The sequence below is a fragment of the Penicillium lagena genome (genome assembly GCF_028827675.1).
Source record: "Penicillium lagena strain IBT 129212 chromosome Unknown utg000006l_segment0_segment0, whole genome shotgun sequence".
Lineage (NCBI taxonomy): Eukaryota > Fungi > Ascomycota > Eurotiomycetes > Eurotiales > Aspergillaceae > Penicillium > Penicillium lagena.
The window spans coordinates 1,660,807-1,682,516 of NW_026623227.1; the positions used below are offsets into that span (position 1 = coordinate 1,660,807).

The following is a 21,710-nucleotide window of genomic DNA, read 5'->3' on the forward strand; positions in this document are numbered from 1 at the left end:
TGCAATGAAGGAGTCTGTAGCTCCTATCTATTCTAGGATGTCTCACCCAACCCCAGTAACACCAGCAATGCAATATTCATAATGACAATCAACACCCACACCAGTACGGCGACCACCGAGACGAACAGGCTGTTCCGCATGGGAACTTGTCCCCCGTGCACCTCGCCCTCGCTGTCAGTGGTTTGTTCGGCCGGCACCGTCATGTACCGATTGAGGCAGGTAAAGTAGATGAGCGGCGCTGAGACAAATGGCAAGATGATACTCAGGACAACCTGACTAGCCGTCAGAGTCTTGTCCAGCCCGTCTTTGCCAACAGCGCCAGCGATAATGATGCTGGGGACAATGCTGATAGACCGGGTGATGAGTCGTCGCATCCAGGGTTTAATGCTCCAGTTCAGCATTCCCTCGCTGACCATCTGGCCCGCCATGGTGCAGACAATGCCCGCAGAGATTCCCGACAGGAGTAGGGCCAAGGCAAAGATGAGGCCAGCGGCCGGGGCAATCGACTGAGAGAGAAGTCGGTGTATTCCAAAGAGGTCGGCGTTGCCGCTGCCAGCCACACCATGCAGTGAAGCGCCCGCCACAATGAGGATAGCGCTGTTGACAAACAGCGCAAAGGTAAATAGTGATAAGCTCAGTTCGATGATCGAGTATTTCATGCAGCCACGGATTGCATGGATCGATGGCCGATACTCCACCTCGCCGCCGGTACTTCCCAGCGGCACTGTGGCGTCGACATATCCCGCAGTAACGTCGAAGTCTTTCAGGCGTGACTGGACCACGCCGCTTCCGAGGAATAGAGAATGCGGCATCACGGTGGCACCAAGAATGCCGCAACTTTGGTATAGACTAGCAAGTGTCATGTCAGTGAGATTTCACTCGGGTCCAGAGATCAGAACATACCCATTTGACTGTACGATGACCGGTGATGGTAAATAGCCCCGGAAGACTTCCCCGACGGACTGGTCCTTGATCAGAGATAGTTGAATGCAAAAGCATATGACAACCCCGATCACAAGAGCCATGACAAAGAACTCGAACAAGCGGAGCCCCCACATCGGTCCATTGGGTCGATAGAAGAGTAGCAGAAACAAAACATCCGCCAGGGTAATGGCGCATCCGGCCACCAGCGGGATTTTTAAGAGCAGGTTCAGCGCGATGGCCGATCCGACCACCTGTCAAGGGAGTTAGTTATCGATAATTCCACAGAATAGTAAAACAAGAGAGACAAACCTCCGCAATATCAGTGGCCACAATTGCCGCCTCTGAAAAGACGTACAAGATAATCGTCAGCCATCGCGGAAGATGCTGCCGGCAGTTCTCCGCCAAGTTGAGGCCGGTGACAGAACCCAGTCTGATGCACAGGGATTGAAGAAGGATCGCGAAGAGATTGGACAAGAGCACAATAAATAGCAAAGCATATTTGAAGTCTGCGCCGGCCGCAACATCCGTGGCATAATTTCCGGGATCGATATAGGCAACAGCAATCAGAAACCCGGGCCCGAGGAAGCGGCCGAATTTGGCGACGCTGCGGGCGCAGTGCAGAGCAGAATCTGAGAGAAAGGTTCCAAAGGGACGGCGAGGTGGTGACCCGCTGGACCTCGAGGGTGGTTGTTGACACCCCGAGGCGACAGCAGCGACCACTTCGCCGTCGCGGATCTTCTCGATGGCGGGGTCTTCGTCCTGTATGTGTGGCCATGGATCTATCGCCATTGTGTCCTCGCCCGCTGTGCTGCCTGTGCTCGCTGCATGCTTGCGGTGGACGCGGGAATTGGTGATGCCATTGAAGTCCTGGCGTGTGGTGGTGTCCGGGCTCAGAGACGGCGGGTTCTGGTTCCAGCCGGGATGGTCGAGGGTCTCGTCGGTCCGCGAGGGGCAGTTCATGACGAGCGTGGGAGGGATAGTTTTTTTTCTCAGCAACGGGGATCCGGGTGGTAGTTATGAAAGTTCCTGGCAGTCAGGCCATGATCGTTTCGTCAGAACAAGAAACCTTGTGGGTGACCGAATGAGCCCGATTCTGCCCGAATCATGGAATGATGCTGAACAGACTGGCCAGACCGCTCAAGCAACTGACGTAGGTACGTAACCAGAACCAAAATTGGCTCAGCCCTGATGATGTTTTCCTGGGTACTTTCTCAGCTTACTTGTTGCTGTGCATCAATGATCCCTGAACTGATGTTGCTGCCCTCTGGAATGATGAGGTCGCAAACGGCCAGCCATGGCGGGACTGTGGTCCCACTGGATCCGGAGCATTTGAAGTCGCACACGCGACATGTGCTCACACGGGCAGATCAGGAGATCGAGATCGGGGAATGGTCTAGGGTTGAAACGGGGATACAACGGGTGTATCGCGGAGGGTTGCAGGGCGTCCGGGGTGAGACAGCGATCGGAGCCACAACAATGTGGTTAGTTAGAGTTCCCTCCTGACGATTGTTAAACCCCACTGCAGAATCATAATCACGAGCAATAGTCTCGAGGAATTATTGTCTTCGGATATTTTACTATTGAATTGCATGGTGGATAGGATGGTGCGGAGTTGTGGTCTTGTTGAGATATATTCCTGTGGATACCGTATACAGACAAAGTCGACCAATACAACTCAATAATAACCACGGACTACCAGCAGCAAACAACCGGAAAAAGACTACAGAACATCGCAATAATAATAATGAGTCCCATCCAGCCAGACTAACAATAGATTAATGAATAGTGTCCTTGACTCCATCCTCTACACTCACCGCCATCACCCGTTGCCGTCGCAACCGCCGCCTCACGGTGTTTAGATCACCAGCCAACCCCAAGGATCGCTAGTCTGCCCCGGTGGATCTCCGAGATGACGGTTGCTGTTGGCAGCACTTAGTAGTCCTCTTCTTCATACATATCTCCGGCCCATCCGCCATTCTTCTGTTGTTCTGTTTTTCTCTCCACTCTGCATTATTGGTTTCCGGTTCCAGCATTGTCGTGGTTTCTCACGTTATCTTGTCTTGTTTCTTGTTTGCCGCATTTGTTTGCTACAAATCCCGTGAGTTCAACAACGCTGTATCTATCCGGTCTGACAACAACCACAACTGACCCCTATCCGCAGGTGCTGGTCAGCGGTGGATAGCAATGGGCTCCAGTGACAACTCCGGTCCCCAGATCTTCGACGATGCCAGTCGTACGCCCAATAAGTCGTCCATGTTTCGGGCCATCATGAAACCTCACAGAAGGAACCAGTCCGCGGATGACGCGATTACCTCTCTCCCGCTGCACCGCAGCAAGCCCTCGGGTACGATCCCTCTGCCCTTTGGAGAAGAGGTCATTCTGGCCCCCGGCCAGCTGCCGCTGGGCGAGATAGCTCCCAACCGCGATGCGGGCGACAGTGCCTTGCCAACCCCCAAATCAAGCAAAGAGGCCAAGGGCCCTGGACACAAGAAGACAAAGAGTGCGGTTTCCTTGAAGTCTCTCAGAAACTACATGGAGAGAAAGGACAGCAAATCGGAGGAACCGGGCAACGAGGGGCCACAAGAGCTCAAGCCCAAGAAGACCAAATCATCCAATAGTCTTTCCGCCATGCTGAAACGGTCCCAGCGTGGACGCAAGGCGGACGGCTTGAAGCAGAGCCGTGACAAGGAGAACCGGAGCCCAACCGATTTGATCGATAACATGCCCTCCCCGATCTGGGCACAGGAGTCCACGCCGGCCAGCCGGTCGTCATCCCAACAGCCGTCGGCGCACATGAGACGCAGTATGGCTGAGGAGATGTCTCTCTACATGCCCAAGGGCTATAGTCCCGCCCAGCAGCGAAATTTTTATGACTACCACCAACCGTCCCTCGCCAAGGTACCTGATGGAAAGCCTAGACCCAAGTCGGACAACATGTCAGAGAACCTTAAGATCAAAGACTTTCTCGGATCTCTGCAGCGTGGTCCCTCGGGTGAGAGCGATGTTTCTAACAGCTCGAAGGGACACGGGCCTGACAGGGCCACTGCAAAGGAGGACTCTAACCCCAAGCGACTATCTCGTGTTCAAGCTGCTATCTCCGCGTTCAATGCGAAGGAGAAGGATACTGATGTGCACAACCACCTAAACTCAAAGGATCTTGAAAGCGAGTTTGAGAAATTACTAGTTTGTCGGCCTTCGCGCACGTGAAGTTATGTTATATTTGTGCTAACTCTGAGTCAGGATGCGAGGAATATCCCTCACAACATGAGGGACAAGATGCGGTCTCTTGATACCAATATCAAGGCCGACTTCATCCAAAAGGATCGCACAGAAAATGTTACGCCTCACAGCGCCGGCGGCACGGCTGATGGCCGGCGGGGCCGGGGAAATGAGTCCAAGGAGAAGGAATCTCAGGACCGCAAGAGCTCACGCTCACGATCCAGGAGTCGCGGCTTCAACTTCGGCAAAGGCTCTTCGTCGCCTACCAAGAAGCCTCGACCGGAGAGCGGAAGTTTCCATCATCGTCCCCGATCTGTAGATCTCTCTCAGCCCGTGGGCGTCTATACGACTCTTACGCCCGCTGCATCGACAACTTCTCTCTCTCAGGCCGCAGCAGTGGACACTGCAGCAGACCCGTCCGACTTTGTGCACTATCTACGAGAGATCCAGAAGCCGGAGATGATTGAAATAGGGAAGATCCATAAACTACGTCTTCTTCTGCGCAACGAGACTGTTAGCTGGGTCGATAGCTTCATTGCAGAGGGAGGAATGCATGAGATCGTACAGCTTCTCTACCGCATTATGAAAGTGGAATGGCGGTATGAGCCCTTAATTTTTATGATCATGGCTGGTGGCTAACTCCTTCTGCCCAGAGCGGACCATGAGGACACGCTTCTTCACGAGGCATTGCTCTGCCTGAAGGGCCTCTGCACCACATCTGTGGCCTTGGCGCGTCTGACAGAGATCGAAGGCGAGCTCTTCCCTGCGTTGCTGAAGATGCTCTTCGACGAGGAAAAGAAGGGCCCCAGCGAGTTTACCACCCGGAGTATCATCATCAACCTTTTATTCACACAGCTCTCTGTGGCACCGTCCGGCGAGACGGCAGCCAATAAGGCAAAACAGCTTCTCTCCTACCTGCGCGATCCTTTGCCAACAGAAGAAAACCAGCCAGTGGCCTTCATCGCCAACATCTACCAGTCGCGACCTTACCGCGTGTGGTGTAAAGAAGTCACCAATGTGACCAAAGAAGTCTTCTGGATCTTCCTGCACCACTTGAACGTGATCCCGCTGGTTAAGAAGTCCAGTAATGACCCCTTCACCGAGAATCCACCAACGGATACACGCCCCTTCCGCGAGCGACACTTCCCGCCTCCTCGCCCCCCTGTGCCGGCGGCACCGTATGTCGGCGGTGTCGAGTGGGATGCTACGAATTATCTCGCTGCACACCTGGATCTTCTGAACGGAGTAATCGCCTCACTGCCTACTGGCGATGAGCGCAATCAGTTGCGCGACGAGCTGCGCGCTTCCGGATTTGAGAAGGTCATGGGCTGCAGCCTGCGCACCTGCAAGGAGAAATTCTATTCTGCTGTGCACGACTGTCTTCGCACCTGGGTGGCAGCCGCTGCAGACGATGGCTGGCCATACACGCTCGTTCGCGAGGGCCCGCCTCGCAGCGGTGCTCCAGGCTCGCCGACCAAGTCTCCCAAAAAGTCTGCTCCCGGAAGTCCCCAAAAGGGTCTGTTCGATGAGAAGCCGCCCAAGCTGGAGCTGGCTCTTGATATTTCCAACAACAGTCCTGCCAAAGGCCCAACGACCCCGTCAAGCGACCTGCGCAGCTGGCTTTGAGCACAGGAAATCTCTTCCCCGCTCTATTATTTGACGAATTTCCTCTCTTCTTTTTTTTGTTCTCTTCTTGTTGTATTTTGACATGACTTGGCGTCGCGATTCGATGTTTCGACGGAAGAAATTCCTCCATTCCCTCGATCTGTTTTTGCTTCGACCTCTTTTGCACTGGCGTTGGCATTTGTGGTGTTGGATTGCATTTTTTTGTTTTTTAATTTCTGATCCAGAGAAACCCTGGAAGACAGACATGATATGATGAAGTCAGATTTGGGAACACTACAGCAGGTGAACGCACGGAGAGTGGTTTATATGTACCTCCTATGCTGTCCGTACTACAGTGACAGACACACCTGTATTCCACAAGTGGACTTGCTCATGATCGATGACAGAGATGAAGATTGAATGAATCGTCACGGAATTTCGTTATTGAAGTCCTTTTGTCTTCCTTCCAATGTACATGCAAGTTGGGAAGCTCAGTAGTATTGTACAAAATGGCCCTGAGAATGTAGTAAACACCCGGGATTGGTATGGTATAGTCCATAATATACAAGATGGTATCACTTTACTCCGACTCACTCCGCGAGGCTGAGTTATTGTTTTCACCGGTCCTGCGCACAGGGTTAGGGGGTGCTGGACTGGAAAACACAGAGCGGATACTGGAGAAGACGCGCTCTCGAAGCTAGAAAAGAAAAAAAAAACCAAATTAGTTCTTTTCTTGCACATAACATATTGTAGTTCTCAGACTGGCAAGCTCAGCTGCAAGCAGTAAAAAGGAATATGTAATGAAAAAGATTGAAAACAAAAATGGAAAAACTCACCCCATCAAACGGCGTCTCCCTCGTATCCCAGTCCATAAATAGAATCGCATAGACCGCGACAACTAACACGGACCTGTCAGCCTTGATTCTCATATTCATTTTTGCAGATGTAACATCGGACAGCCTGGCAGCCATCGGATTATACAATGTAAAGCAAACACACTTACATCCAATAATGACCCACTGCGCCAGGGTAACGCCTTTGATGAACTTCGGCCGCGCATACTTCAGTGCTGCGCGCCGGCGGTACTTGCGTTCGAGCCGGAACTGGTGTTTCTGGGAGAGCTTGGACATGTCTGGGGGCCATTGGCGCTTTGGTTGGTAAGCGCTGTAGATGTCTTCTGCTGAGGGCTCAGTTTCGGCTGATGGAGTGGGAGAGGGAGTGGGTTTCTTGTTTGAGGCGAGGCGGAAGGGTGACGGGGAGCGTGTCGGTGACGTGGATGTGAAGGCGCGCGAAAGTTGGAGGATTGTAGCGTGGCGGAGTATGGGGGTTCTTGTGTTGTTCTAGAGGGGAATTGTTAGTTTTGTTCTAGGCACTGGTGATATGAGGTCGTGGTGAGAGCGAATGATGGAGGTCGTACCAGGACATGCGCTGCGCTGAAAGCGGACTTTGAAGCAGCTATTATGGAAGCTGCAGGCCCAGAGAGGAGCCGCGCCGACGGGGCGACGACTGTCAAGGCTCTGAGCATTGACGTGGTGGAGAAAATGAGATGCTTGAAGGAAGGAAGTAGAGGTGTTGAAAAGAAGAGACGGGAACATCTGGTGATCGACAATCAGTCCACCGCCTAGGCGCCTTGGGTACCACTGTATACCATTTGTACTGGACGCACACACTTCTTCTTCTCCCGCACCGCCTGATAATGATCTGCGGATACTACTCATAAAATGGCTTTCTTGAGGAGTTCTAATGATATAGTACAGATTAAGAATACATATCCACGCCGTGTCCATATCAGCACTAGTCACCTGACAATTTTCCCATCTAGTTCGGCCGCTTCAGGCGACGGAGAATGAGATGCCTCGGGGCTGCTCGCCATTTCTAGCAGTGAGGTTGAAGCCAGTTCTGGCTTCACATAAACGAACGACTTATTATCCCTTGCCGCGGACAGTTCGACGGGTGCCTGGTTAGCAGCTCGCACAGCCAGTCCACCGACATCTGGCGAAGAATCAAGAGTCTGTGTCTGGCGCTGTCGTCGCCGGAATAGAAAAAATCCAAAGGTAAGGGCAATGACCAAAATCACACCGACCGCAACACCAACTCCGATGCCTGCTTTGGCACCTGTTGACAAGCCCTCGTTGGTGACACTGTACGGTGTATCTGTGCTGGTCGGTGTGGTTGTTACGGTTGCCGAGGCCGGCACTGAACCGGTGTCAGTCGACTGCCACCGGATTTCGATACCGTATGCATTGAAGATTCCATTGCCTCCCATAGTGCCCAGAGCCGAGGATGTCGAGCCTCGCCCATCTGTCCAGGTGTAGTTGTATGTGGTCTGGATGTACGATGGTAGTGTCCACTCACAGACCTCATTGGTTTGCAATGCAGGCACTTGCGCACTCGTCGTTCGCAATGAATACGTGCTTCCTGACACACTAGGACCAAAAAAATAAGAGACATGCAGAATCCCTATGAAAATCAGATTGACTCACACTGGGCAGCATGTTGCGATCGTCTGCGTCGCCGTCCCACTCCCTGCGGTTGATTTACTGGCAATGGCATATCCACTCGGGCAAACTCCAGGCGAGAAATAGGAGGCCGGAGCCCAGCCTGACGGTAGACATTCGGCGGTGTTGATAGGTCCCAGATTCATCCAAGTTGAGCCGCCGCTCATGGCAGCCCAGAGATCATGGAGGCATCCCCGTGGAGGAGTAAATGTGGTTGTCAGGGGTAGAGGCGGCGTTGCTGTTGATCCCATTCTGGCAGGCCCATCCAGGCTGCTTTCAAGGGTCGCTCCTAAAAAATGATTTCCTTGAGTTACGGAGATAAGAGAGAACTAAGAACTCTTGGAGCTGAAAAGGCCGGGCGATACACCCAATATTAGTTAGTCGGATTTTTTGCATTGGCCGTAACAATGGCCCCCAAAACACTATTTTAGATCAACTAGCCAAGTTCTCTTGGTTGGTCTCCTGAAAATTGGGTCCTCATAAACTAAAATAGTATCACAGAAAAGAGTGCCGCCCTCATGTCTAGAACATTGTATCAAATCAAGCTGGAACAACTTCCCAAAATGAAATTGCAAATCACGAACGAATAGATCTCCGATTACTACGTAGAATAAATCTAGGAATGCTCAACAATTTAGGGGGCGGAACCAACTAATAATCGACTAGTACAAAGTAGGAAATGTGGTGAGGATCGTGCGAATCCGGTGAGAGTTATCACGATCCCACCACTATCCATGATTCAAGGCTAACGGTACATACTGCAGGCTTATGACAGGTGATAGCCAAGAGGATGAACGCAAATTATTTGTTGATATTAGATCGACGTAGCCAACTGTCTATGTCCGTATGATGGTGTGGTATACTTCTACTTCTCAACCCTAGGAGGTTGAACAGAAATTGAATACTGTCCACGACTGCGTCTTTTCGTGCATGGTTCCTCGACCAAGGTGATAACCAAATCCGTCGAAACGGAAACATATAGCCGAAAAAAGAAAAACGAAATCAAACAAAGATTGTCATGTAACTTAGGTATTATGCTATAAACAGGCAGTCCAAGCCAAGAATGCAAACAATTGAAAACCCCCGAACAAAACCATTATTCTCCGATTCTAACTATACCCCATTATATTTCATTACATGCCCTCGCAAACACAAGTGATAAAAGCAGAGCACAAGTCCACCTCGCCACCGAACGACTCCCAGGTCCTCTGGGAGTTCAGAGTCACGCTGGGGCTAGTCTGCCCAGTAATCGTGCAGGAAGTTCCCTCCTGGAATGAGACAACCTGGGCGCTTGAGGCAAAGACAAGACCTTGCGCGGCGACAGGAGTATTGCCGTAGAGTTGTTGAATGGAGTAGGCCTGACCGTCGGCAGGGACAGCGATGTCGGCATTGACGCCGGACTGGTCATTGGCAAGTTGGACAGTGACGCTCGTCGGGACGAAGTAAGGAGCGGCGAGGCCGGAGGGGGTGAGGAAGGCGACAGCCAGCGCGGCGGCATTGGTGAGCTGCATTTTGGAAGGGATGGTGACCGACGATTTGTCTGGTAGGATTTTCGATTATGTGTGGCTTTGTGTTGATCACTTGAGGAGATGGTTCTTCTGCTCGGGGAAGAAAAAATCTGGATAAGGGTTCTTTCTTCTTTGGGCATTGTGGATGGGAAACTAAGACAGTTATATAAATTTGTACGGATGATCCGAACAAATCAATACATTCTACTATATTATGATATTAGCTGAAAGCAATATGACCTTCCGTCTTCGTCGAATCCCTGGACGTGGATCGCCCTGGGCAACGGGGGAGCTAGACTTTCCTATTTGCCGCATCCGGCAGACTATACACTGAACAGGAGAGAACTAAAAATAATCGAAGCCACGGCATACTTGAAGGTCATGAGAACAGGTTTATCTGTTGATATGATGATTGAATCAGGCGCGTTTCTATTGCAAAAGGGGTTTGAATTTCATGACACCCTCGGAGTAGAGTCCGTCTTGACGTGTCAAGTGCCTGTTTTCTCTATCGAATTGGCGGGAGACCAAGTTTGGAAAAGATTTTCAGTTTCATGTTGCTTATTTTTCTTCATTGTTTACCGTATATCAAATTCGAAATATAATTTGCTTACCTCAAGAATTGGTGACCTACACCATAATCGAGTACATCAATCCAAAGGACATCACTACAACTTTGGCATCCATATGCCTCTATACACTGCAGTAACTATCCGCTGAAGAGGTATTGCAATCGGCAAAGTCTAGATGTTGACTTGTGGCTGGAAGGAATGATACGTACTATGCACTGCAGCTCGACGAATCAGAGGTAGGAAGTTGTGGCTGGGAAGGTTCGATGACTCGCCCAATAAGGCAATGAGCGGCTATCATTCCAATGCCAAGTCTCTGAACATTCTTGCCCGGAGTTTGAACGTGTTCATCTGTTCCTGATTAAGAATGACATAAATATTTGATCATACACATTATCCACGACCAAAAGTCAGAGTTGACCTTCAAAATTGGAAGCTTGTGTTATATTGTGTCTATTTATAGATTTGGTTAGAAAAACTTCCCGGTCAAATCAGTACTGTGAGCTTCCTTCAGATTGATGCGTTTGATGTTTTGAGTCTGATACCGTGACCAAACCTTGCCGCTGTGTTGATATTTTGACTGGGCAATGCGTAAATTGTCAGCTGTATGTCCATGACTATTTATAAGTTTCCCCAGACTTTCTTTGCCCCAGAAAAAGAAACATCTGTATTATCATACAACTAGTTCCACCATCGTTCCTTTAGAATTGCCATTGACACGAAAGAAGGTTCGAACTTAATGCCGATATCCCTAGATTGGATGCTGAAAGCGGTGCGAACATTCCTGGCCCCTTGGTAGAACATGCCTGCGGCAACTCCCGTGCGTAGAATTACCGTGAGTGGGACTTTCCGGCAGGACATTTGCTCAAAGATTCTTGAAAGTCTTGGCATATTTTGCCACCACACAGGCCACATAACCCCCACAACTCACTAAATTTAGTCAAAAACTCAATAAGAATAGGCTTATCAACAAACCTGCTCCAAAGGCGACATCATTCGAAAGTTTAACAAGGATGAACCCTCAGAAGATGAGAGATCGAGTGCCGTGGAAAGACTGGTTAGTGATGCATTTTCTTTCCCCCCAAGAAGCTTAAAATCAAGTAACGTTAAATAGAGAAAGGATGCTGAGTCACAAGCAGGCGTTTTAAATATCATACATAGAATGTGAAACTAATCGCTAACGTGTTTAATGCATGACCCCTCACGGTAAGCGTCAGGTTGCTACAGGATGAGACTGATCAAAGTAGGAACAAAGAGAGCGCTCTTGGTAATAATGCAACTACTCGCCCCCAAGTCGGACCCCAACATGTTGTGGGTCCGACCTGTTGGGGGTCCGACTTGGGGGCGAGTACCTGGGCGAGGCATTGAGTTTACCGCTAAAATCCCACCAGTGAGACACGGACGGAGACTTTCCTCCGAATCGATCGAACGGACCATGACAGAAGTCGATCCCATATTATTGATCAGGAATGATCGCGAAATCGCAGTAACTTGGTAGTAGCGAGCTAGCTAAAATATTTAGCGCCGTGCTTAGTTATTAAACTTTTAGGGCCAACCACTCAAGGACCTTGATTTGACTATAGCGTTGTTATAGAAGCGTATTTTGTATAGTAAATTGAGCTACGGGACACGTGATTATCATACGCAATTCTTATAGGCGATATCCCTTTTCTAAAGGCTATAAATGATAGCTTAGCGTGTCTTAGGGGAAAATTCAGCCTTTGGTCTTCGATTTCTACTAATTTTAGTGCTAAAGCGACACTCTTGATAGAGAGGTGGATAGTTGAAGTTAGTGGGTTGTTTACAAACCAATTTTTTGTGGGGCGGGATGCGACACGACTATACTAATACTTTTGGACCTTATGGCCCTCTAGCAAACAAAACAATGATCAGTGCCCCTGCCTCGCCCCTGCCAAGCACTTCCGCATCTTGCTAGTAGCCGCCGAACGGTCACTCCGGACATTGGAGAGACTGCATGTGGGGGGCCGCCCCTATGAAATTAGCAGGATTTTAGCCCCCCACAGCATATATGATCCTTTTTATCATTACTTCGTACAAGGACCGGCATAGCCATATTAAGTCCCTAAAAGCGTCGCGATCACAAATGGGGTGATATATGGCTAGAGCCAATAACCGTTTCAAAATACCTAACAAGACCATGTTTGATAACAAAGGTTCTAAAGTAGTCTTGGCTTCCAATGCTGCTATTGTTAGCCGAAGAGCAGGATCTAGCTTGGGTCCGCTTTCACGCCCGTCCGCTAATCCTATCTAAGTATTTGAGATGTTTTGCCAATCAACGCATGATAACTTCAGTCGTCACAGTGGAGTTGCGGGGGACAGCGGAGTTGCGGGGGGGCAGAGAGTTGTATTGCTCTAAAGAATCGATGTTTTGAGCTAGAAACCATGGTTTAGAGAACATATATTAAGGTCCTCGTCGAACCAACGTACCATCCTAACCCGACACCTGTCTTTTCTCTTTCTTCATAACTGGAATATTTCACTATACTATTAACAGAATTATGTTACGATTTCTATTATACTTTCAGATACTTGTCGCGGTGACTATCTGGCCTGCCTCTGCCCTCCCAGGAAGGAAGTCGACATCGGTATCTCCTCCGATAACTCCCGGGGCCACCACTACTGCCACTATTTCTGACGCAGCGGCAGCCCCAACTCAGTCAATCATCATTGCCGAAATCGGTTCTGACGAGTGGATAGCGGATGGTAAAACTAAGTGGCTAACTTACTTGGTTTCTGATGACCAAGTGCCCGACTGGTGCAATGGAGCAAACTCGACAAGAACAGTTACGAACGCCAACGACGATGCTGATCTGCCAAACCTATACTACGGCACCCGCTACGGGGATCCGAGCTCCTTAGATGGCTGTTCATATGACTCGAATGCAAAAACGTGGGGATGTGATGGCTGGAGTGCTTCCTGCCAAGACCAGTTTGGCAAGGACAAATTGGGATTCCCTGTTTATGGCGCTTTAGTTACCACCTGCGATGGTCTCGACGTTACAGAGCTCACTATATGTGTGAAAGATGCTGCTTCATCGTCGGCTACGCAAACCATCAAAGCTCCCTCGTCTACAGCCGCGGCCAAGGCTACTTGGTCTGCGTTGTGTGAGGAAGGGGGCCGAACGAATCAAGCATGGAATGATTCTAAGATGGATGACTTTCTGGATGATTTGTGAGTGAATGTTTCAAGCGCAAAAGGAAACTCTCTTTTCGAAGCTGTCTAACTAACAAATTTAATGTAGAGCGCAGAATATCCCTGAGGGCAACACAGGTACCTTCGTCGAGCTTATAGAGTCAAAGGTTACTGGAATATCCCAATTCTCATGCGGCTTGTACGTCTTCCCATGCCTTGTCGAATATATTGATTGCTGATATGGCTGGCTTGCAACATAAAGCAACCTAGAGGGTGACCAAGCTTGCGAGGTGAATTTAGTTCATTGTGATGCCTCACGTGCTCGGTATTTCTATGTTCTGTATGCAATTCAGACCTGGCATAATTGGGTGAATGAGGTCATCGCAGCATTCGCTTGGACCAGGACCCAGTTTGGAGGGCAGGCGGGTGCCCTAGTCAACGATTTTTTACCAACAAAACTTCCAACGGTAAGCTCTAAAGGCCTTTGAAAGTGACAAAAGGATATACTCACTCACCCTTTCTTCTAGAGTGACACATGGGTACTTACTCTGATGGCTGGACTTCTCGGTGCTCTTAGTGGTGGATTTGCCATGGCCATTGAACTTCTCCCTGGTATAGCGTCCGAAGCCCTCCTTATCAGCGGAGCGGCTGGAGTATCTGGCGGAGGAGATACAATGGCGAATGGAATTGTTACTGGACAGCTGCCAAGTGCAGAGGCAGTGTTAGTTGATCAAAGCTCTTGGATTAGATTGTTTCCAGCTAATCTCAATTACCTCACTAGGGTTCAAAATGAACTCAACTCATTAGCAGACGTCGAGACTTATGTCATTGCCCAGATCAACAGTACTATCGAGAGCATCAATAACACTGCTACCCAAGTCCTCACTGATCCCGCGACGAATGATCCTACGAACAATTATTACTACATGAGTGCCAACAATAGCATCGCCTCGATTTTACATGGTGGTGCATTCGCTAGCAGCAGTGTTGGCACCGGCGAAGATCTGTCTATGTACCAAACAGCAGTGAGCAGAATGTGGGACGCTTCCATCTCATTTTTGTGGCAGAGCCAGAACGTTATAATCGTTAAATTGTCTACCGATATCATTGGCCTTACAGGTCCTCCCTGTGACATCCAATTGACAGAAGGTTTCCAAAGGACCTGCGAGGGGAATACAGCGTACTTTTTTGGTATTATTGGCACTACCTACTCAGATACAACACCAATCTATGGTGCTGATGATAAAATATTGGGGAAATATGGTCTCAATATGTTGGGCGTGGCCAAGGCTGCCAATGCGACTCAAGTGAAGTATGGGTTTGGTAAGTACTTCAGCAGTGCGACAGCACAACAAATTATGTCGAACGCCTTTCAATCACCAGATGAACTTATTATGACTATTCCATTTTGTGATCTGGATGCTCTCTATGACCGATGGAAAGACACGTCTCTCGTCAATTTGGAGAACATAATCACTAAAGAGGTAACCTCTCCTTGACCTATTTCTTTTATGCTGATCTCAAATATTAATATTCTTCTGCCTTTCTAGCTAAGGCTACTGTATATCATCTACAACGTATGCGGCGCGGTTACAGCTGACATTGATGGCAAAACCCAAACCTGGCCCCTTGATGGTTACGGAAGCTCAGTGTGAGGGACAAGATCTCGATAGAAATGTCACGGGCCAAACCCGTATCGCTTCGCCGCTCCTGTGAGAACGGGGACCGCCTTACAGCGAGTGGCCTTATGATTCACCCATATGTTCAATTATTTAGCCTAACGTTACTGTGATAATACAACACTCTTTTCGTTTCACACTTTGTTTCGCCTTCGACACGTTTAAAATCAATTTTCCGACTTCCTCTTGATCCCTGTATTCATCAATCCACTGTCAGCTTGGTCAACATACGGTTGCCAGCTGTAAAATTTAGGTTTCGTCCCTCTTGCTCCTGATCACCCCCAGGGCTTGAGTCCCGGTTGTGGATTGAGCTCCGTCCAACCCTCGAGATCCGTTAGTGGATCTTTAGCACCCCCTGATATTCAGTGTATCTTAGTCTCGCCTTTTCCCTTTATGCTTCTTATCCACAGTTTTTGGCCTAGTCAGTTTAGATCCCTTTCTGGCTTGAGCCCTTCACAGAAAAATGAGCGTCATCCAACAAGCACCTTGAAGCTAGAAAGAAGAAGAGAAAGAGGTACAGCCTAATATACTTAATACAGACAAAGACACGGACGGAGTTTGCCTGTATATCCATATAGATGGAGTTTTCTTGTATGTTAGGTTAGACTTTAACAGGAGGTTGCTTCTGAGCCAAATGAAGATGAAAATAATGATTGTGATATTGATGTTCCATTGTATAATACACGAAACCGAATATCAGGTAAAGTCCGACGTACGAAGCTGGTTTATGGGTATGAATTGGGTTAAGTTTAGCGAATTAGATGTGGTAGATTGAGAATAAAGTAAATTCAAGTCTATTACTTTTCCGCGAATTGGATGAATTCTGGTTGTGTTTCTGTCGCCCCCAAAGCGGCTCCTGATCCCGCTATGGCAGCTGCTTCTTGGAAGGCAATCCCAGACAGAATGATGATATCAAGGAATACACTCGTTCTCGTTATAGCAGCACTCTTGGCTATCTGAAAATGTCTTATATAGATAGTTCTAACTCGTCTTTTATTGGTTCTTTTCTTCTCTGACTTGGAACTGACATCGTCTATGGCATTTATATTGATTATTTTCATCGTTCTCTCTTGATCTGGCTGCCCTGCTGAGTTCCGGCCGGAAAAGCATCTCTCCGTGCGAGTCCATCTCGCTTCCTTTCTCGCCCCCAACTGTCGCGCAGATTTTGCCAGCTCGAAATGGCCCATCAAGCATACAATATCCCGTGGACTCTCTTGGTCTCAAATTTGTAATGGCACAAAGGTTTGTTCCGAAACGGCCGCTCCCAATCTTCTTTGTATGAGATAACGAATCTTCGACCTTGTGGTAAACCGAATCAAGAAAAGAGATCGCGCATTTCGTGGAAGCCTTTGCAAGGACGATTGACGAGCACTCGGCCAGCGAGCGCAAGAAGTATTCAGAAACATCCGATTCACCCGGTCACGAAGATATCATTCTTGACGATCGTATCGTCGAGAAAATCACTCCCACAGTACGTCGACTGCGCAACTATGGTTATGACTCACGTTGCCCTTCAGCGGTTTGCTGGCTCAAGGATCGTGACCAAGAGTGTCAGTGTATTCCTATCCCAGATGAAGCGAGAAAAATGTCCGGGCTCTTGGTATCATATAGACGGAATCCTTGTTACGAGTTCTTTCGTTTCAACAGAGATGCCTTCTTTCAACTCCAACTAGTAGAGACCCTGATCCTTTACGGCGAGATGGATGCCGTCTTGCGCATCTGCGCCAATCCAGAGATTGGACTGAAGTATTGGTGGCTTCTCAGCGAGTGCCAATGTAATGTAAGTCGCCGCAAGGGCATTCATCGGATTCTGCAAAGTAGTTAAGATTCTGCCTCAGAATCCTTGGATATAGACATGTACTGATGATTTAAATGGCCTTGACAGGACCCATGCTACGACATTGGCTGGGACCAGCTTTTCAAAAATGCACTGTCCGCCTATATCTGCCTCAACATAGTCTATTGTTTCCCGGAGATGTGGGACACAGCATCAGGGAGAACCGATGAAAAAGATTATCGCAACACTAGTTTTTATCAACGCATGCTACGAGAATGCACCGCGTCTTGGAAGCATTCCGATGTGATAACATATCCACACCGACAATTTTTCGGCATCGCAGACAGACAGTTCCCAGGCTATGAGCCCCTGCACGGAAATCCAGCCCACTGCTAAAGTGGGCAGGATGCACCAAAAAATCTGACCGTCCCGTTGAACTTTACGGAAGGGTGTCAATTGAGGAATTCCTCTTGCTGGATAGCTCAATGAACTATCAGCCAGCTGTATCCGACGTGGTCTCTGTACGGTGGATTCTGTGCAAGAAGGGGCTTCCGATGGAGCTGACAATGGACATCATGGAACTCGCAGGATATGAACCCAGACGAAGACTTGAGATACCGCACGATCCGTTCCACCCGTCTAATCGCGAGGAGTTTTCTCGATACCTCAAGTATTGCTGGCAGATCATTGTTCGCTGTGATATGATGCGGAAGGCTTTTGGCAAGGAAATGCGTTGGCAAGAATTTGTGGCAGATATTATTATCGGGTTCTTCGACTTTAGGCATGCTCCCTGCTACGACAGTCGGAGGACGCCTTGGGGATGTTGGGATCCTAATGAACCTCGGAATCTATCCTATGTTTTTGCATAAGTACTTCTGGAAATCAACAGTTAGAGTTAGCGAGTATGACCGAATTCCATCTAAAAGTCCGAACGCGTCTCGGGTTGCATCTATTTTGTGTAACCCCGCATTTATATCACGAATATGGTCTTCAACGACGATCCGCTCGTAGGTCACGAGACCTTGCTCACTACTAATTGACAGAGGACCGAATCGTCTAGAATTCTCTTCAAGTGTAATTAGAAAGCAAAAGATCGTGCTCAGGTTTCCTCAGAAAGCTGGAGGCAGTTGCACACGGAACTGTAACTTGCTTGCTGTCGAAATGCAGACTACCCGACTACGGTTCTAGTCGCGTTGAGTAGTGTACCCCGTAGCAAAAGCTTTTGTCCCCATAGTCAAGCAAGAGGGTATTTCGACTCTAAGCGGTGGAGAGTAGGATATGACAATAGTGCAAGTATTCCATGAAAGTGGTCGAGGTTGCGCTCCCTTCCCTGTTTCCCCCACCCCATCTTCGGCCTAATTCTGTCGCTCTTCAGCATGATCCAATCTCCGTTTCTCTTGTCGCCCTTCACAATCGGCCTGTTTGCATCTTTCATCTGCTCTAGGAAGAGAGAACTGTAACCGGGGGGCTGCTGTCGGCCATACTTGTCAGAAACAATGGTCCCGATCCTCATAAATCTACATCCAATCGAGAAAGTTTCCAAAAGCCACATCGCGGGCCTTCTTAATATCATACCAGAAAGTCTCCCTGGTTATCTGTGACTACTGCTAATCACTATTTCCTTCACAGTTAAATTAAGTAGTCATGAATCATGTGGGCGTTTGGTTGGGTTGCAAGGAAAGTTCCAGCTACCATGGATATAGCATATAGTTACCAGCGAAGAGTTTATGTACTTTATTCAGTAAGGTTTCTATGAAAATACCAATACAGGAAAACAGCTATTCTGAGGTTATTCCTTATTCAACAAGATTTTTCGCTTTGTGGCGTTAAACAAAATCCTTTTTGCCAATATAAGCTCTCTTAATTTCATGGATATCTATGCCAGGTTCCAGTTCTATCAACGGTTTTGCTTCGTCACAGCCTGCAACGTCTCTCCTGACGGCAATGGCCCACACCACCCATAATTATCACAGCGACATTGTTCATAGCGAGGGCAGCTGAGGGAGAGCCGTTAGGAAAGGTGGGTTTCTAAACGTGCTTGGGAGAGGGAAAGCAGAACTTACTACACAGGGTCCATGCCAAAAATGACATGCCAGAGTTTTTCAAGCACCCATCCCACCCCGAAATCATCTGTCAAGTCTGTCGTAGCCGCCCACTCCAATATCCTTTCATAGTCCTCCTTGGGCCGTGCCTGGATCCGTTCTCGACTCACGGCAAATTGACCGCAGCAGACATTTCCAAGCTCGCCTGGAACTTGCTCACGGGTCGCATTAAATATTTGTTCATAGGCCAAGGCAAACTGTGCGCGAATGTCGCCCTTTTCAATATCGGCTTCAGATGGAGTAAGAGGCCATACACCTGCCGGACAGCCTGGATTGTGTTCGCAACGAAGGTTGACATAGCCGCGGGCATCGACTGACTCAAACCGGAGCACTCTCAAGGTATCCATAGTGCGGTCTCCGAACAGATCATTATGCCACTGCTCCGGCCATGCGTGGACGAAAAGGGAGTAGTCGGGGAGACGGTCGTAAAAGTCAACGATGTAGGAGAGATAGGCTGGAGATTCGCGACCGCGGAGGGTGGGAGCAACAAGAAGGCCAGGTTCGGGGGGCCGTTCGCCAGTGTATATGAAAGGTGTGCTGCCACTGCGATCGCTTTAGAATGTTCCACATCTTTGAGATAAAGAAGGCGACTCACGTTTCCTTACAGTAGTCGAGCAACCAGTCCAAACTGTCAGTATGAATAGATGCGAGGACCACGCCGACCCCGGAAGTAGCGGTTTTTGACGCGTAGGCGTTAGTTAGAGTAACCAGGCTCTCAACCGTCTGGCGACGATGGTCATAAGTCCCACTCGCGCGCTCTTTCAGTCTTTGCGCATTTTCTTGAACGAACATATACAAAAGCTTAGCAGTCGCCAAGGCCATACACACAAAGAATAATCTTCTAGGCGTAAGCCAGCGGAATAGGTGTGATATGCGCATAGCGCATGGCAATCATCTCTCTAGAAGATGAAAGGGGTTCAGAAGGAGAGATAATATCCATTATGAGAATTGACAGCGTAATGGTGCGTCAGCATGCACTGCAGGGTGCCAAGGTCAGGTATTTTTTGCTCAATTCTCTAACTGGGGCCGAAAAGGTCGCTTCCAAATCCGGAGTTGACTTGATTGGCGGGATGTAACTGACCTATCCACTGCCGAACCAGAATAAAAGGGACTATTTGCTTCGTCACATTCCAATATTTGTCATAGAATGGAGACTGTTTGTTTAATTATTATCCCGCAAAACAAAAAGAAAAACACCAAGAAGTAGGTACGAGGGTTCGGCTCCATAGCACAAACAAGGCTGTGTTGGCAATTCCATTGTGGAGACGCGCGGAAGGCTGAACTCTTGAGCCCCATAACCCGTCGACCTGGTTTTCAACTGGGGGAAAGTGACAGTACCAAATGCCTAGACTTCAGCCTGGTGGGTCCATCTTCGTCCATGATGCATGTGCATATACCCTTCGGGTAACAGAATCTGGGTTTCGGTTTCTATTCTTCATTTAGTATTTTTCTATCTCCATCTCTACATGCATATCTTTAGTAGTAGTGTGGGAATGAAGATTGCCATGGACCCACCATCAAACCAGGCAGTTTGGTGGGGCATAGGAGAGGCTCTGTCAATTAAATTCCATCCAATGGGAGTTTGCCGAGCGGTCTAAGGCGATTGGCTAAAAATCAATTCTCCTCGGAGACGGCGTCGCCAACTGTCGAGCTTTATTTGTTCTCTTTTATGGAAATCTTTATTTAAGTCTTCTTTCTAATATTTAATATCATCTTTACCTAACTAACCAAATCTTTGTACTTCTTTCGCTGATCGGTGACTAGAACAAAGAACGAGAAACAATAACTAACCACCACATAGATCTATCATAATAAAAGCATTATCTACTTTTTTTTTTAAAAAAAAAAAGGTTCAAAAATCGATAGCTGGCATATTTGACGCGCCTCTGATGGAAATTGATTTCTCTGCAAAGATATGTTAGTGTGTGTGCGTGAGTGCAAAAGTTGAAAGTAACATAGAGTCAATCGCCTTAAACCGCTCGATCCAAATGCCACTTAATCAAATTTGGTAGGGAGTAATTCCTATATTCTGCATACTCGCTCATAGAGCAACTCAAGGTTCACCAGAAGCATATCTAACAGTTCTTTTGTAAACCTTATCTTTACGATCCTCTTTTAGCGATAAAATATATATAACTATGTCAAAGATGTTTTCATTTGAACTTCCGGGTTGGAACCTACCGCTCAAAAAGGATATCCAACTCTTTAAAAGTTCGATATTGGGTCTCGGGCAGACAAAAGAAGCAGTAAAACGCACAACTGAAGCTCAGTCCTGCAAAAAGACACCCCAACTTATCTCTCCAGTTTCCTTCGACTTTGTTCATGGCATATGGAATGGCTACCGAGAATACAACTGAGAGGCTCTGGCATGTCGCCGCTGCCGACGCATCAGGAACGCTTCGCAGTTTGGCGGGTGACACTTTTGCCAGGAGAACAAAGCAGAGTGGGCCGACCGTAAAGTCATAAATGGCACTTCATAAATGGCACGACAACCGGCGCTCCACTAGAGATATATATGTTACATCTACTAGACGTGTCACCAACCAACAACCCGGGGGTAATCTGAATCTCGAATACCAAAATCAGCAGCATCTCCATGGGCATAGCCAATTATTGGAACTCCCATTATCAACTCCGCCCATGATGTATCTCCTTGGGGTAGTGCGGCCGCCAATTAG

The 21,710-nt window shown here is 48.4% G+C and overlaps 8 protein-coding genes across 8 annotated transcripts; 3 read left to right on the plus strand and 5 right to left on the minus strand.

Annotated features, from left to right (window-relative positions):
* Positions 1 to 32: 32 nt before the first annotated feature.
* N7510_008804 (NRAMP family metal ion transporter) lies at positions 33 to 1,884 on the minus strand (the record flags this gene model as incomplete). Its single annotated transcript, XM_056980729.1, has 3 exons — positions 33 to 849; positions 904 to 1,175; positions 1,234 to 1,884. The coding sequence occupies 3 exons, from the start codon at positions 1,882 to 1,884 to the stop codon at positions 33 to 35; spliced, it is 1,740 nt and encodes a 579-aa protein (XP_056830938.1).
* A 1,224-nt stretch (positions 1,885 to 3,108) lies between these two features.
* On the plus strand, positions 3,109 to 5,769 carry N7510_008805 (uncharacterized protein; the record flags this gene model as incomplete). The annotated part of the gene is made up of 3 exons (XM_056980730.1): positions 3,109 to 4,107; positions 4,165 to 4,742; positions 4,797 to 5,769. The coding sequence occupies 3 exons, from the start codon at positions 3,109 to 3,111 to the stop codon at positions 5,767 to 5,769; spliced, it is 2,550 nt and encodes an 849-aa protein (XP_056830939.1).
* Positions 5,770 to 6,328: 559 nt separating this feature from the next.
* On the minus strand, positions 6,329 to 7,273 carry N7510_008806 (uncharacterized protein; the record flags this gene model as incomplete). Its single annotated transcript, XM_056980731.1, has 4 exons — positions 6,329 to 6,445; positions 6,585 to 6,646; positions 6,752 to 7,088; positions 7,166 to 7,273. The coding sequence occupies 4 exons, from the start codon at positions 7,271 to 7,273 to the stop codon at positions 6,329 to 6,331; spliced, it is 624 nt and encodes a 207-aa protein (XP_056830940.1).
* A 273-nt stretch (positions 7,274 to 7,546) lies between these two features.
* N7510_008807 (uncharacterized protein) lies at positions 7,547 to 8,497 on the minus strand (the record flags this gene model as incomplete). The annotated part of the gene is made up of 2 exons (XM_056980732.1): positions 7,547 to 8,174; positions 8,232 to 8,497. The coding sequence occupies 2 exons, from the start codon at positions 8,495 to 8,497 to the stop codon at positions 7,547 to 7,549; spliced, it is 894 nt and encodes a 297-aa protein (XP_056830941.1).
* Positions 8,498 to 9,379: 882 nt separating this feature from the next.
* On the minus strand, positions 9,380 to 9,757 carry N7510_008808 (uncharacterized protein; the record flags this gene model as incomplete). Its single annotated transcript, XM_056980733.1, has 1 exon — positions 9,380 to 9,757. The coding sequence occupies one exon, from the start codon at positions 9,755 to 9,757 to the stop codon at positions 9,380 to 9,382; it is 378 nt and encodes a 125-aa protein (XP_056830942.1).
* Positions 9,758 to 12,839: 3,082 nt separating this feature from the next.
* On the plus strand, positions 12,840 to 14,973 carry N7510_008809 (uncharacterized protein; the record flags this gene model as incomplete). The annotated part of the gene is made up of 5 exons (XM_056980734.1): positions 12,840 to 13,513; positions 13,584 to 13,673; positions 13,737 to 13,941; positions 14,002 to 14,195; positions 14,256 to 14,973. 5 exons carry the CDS (start codon positions 12,840 to 12,842, stop codon positions 14,971 to 14,973), a joined length of 1,881 nt encoding a protein of 626 aa, XP_056830943.1.
* A 1,507-nt stretch (positions 14,974 to 16,480) lies between these two features.
* N7510_008810 (uncharacterized protein) lies at positions 16,481 to 17,799 on the plus strand (the record flags this gene model as incomplete). The annotated part of the gene is made up of 3 exons (XM_056980735.1): positions 16,481 to 16,933; positions 17,039 to 17,280; positions 17,316 to 17,799. Coding segments are annotated over 3 exons (1,179 nt in total), but the record flags the coding sequence as incomplete, so codon positions are not given.
* Positions 17,800 to 18,992: 1,193 nt separating this feature from the next.
* Positions 18,993 to 19,854, minus strand: N7510_008811 (DUF3431 domain-containing protein; the record flags this gene model as incomplete). The annotated part of the gene is made up of 2 exons (XM_056980736.1): positions 18,993 to 19,575; positions 19,628 to 19,854. The coding sequence occupies 2 exons, from the start codon at positions 19,852 to 19,854 to the stop codon at positions 18,993 to 18,995; spliced, it is 810 nt and encodes a 269-aa protein (XP_056830945.1).
* Between the last annotated feature and the right edge of the window lie 1,856 nt (positions 19,855 to 21,710).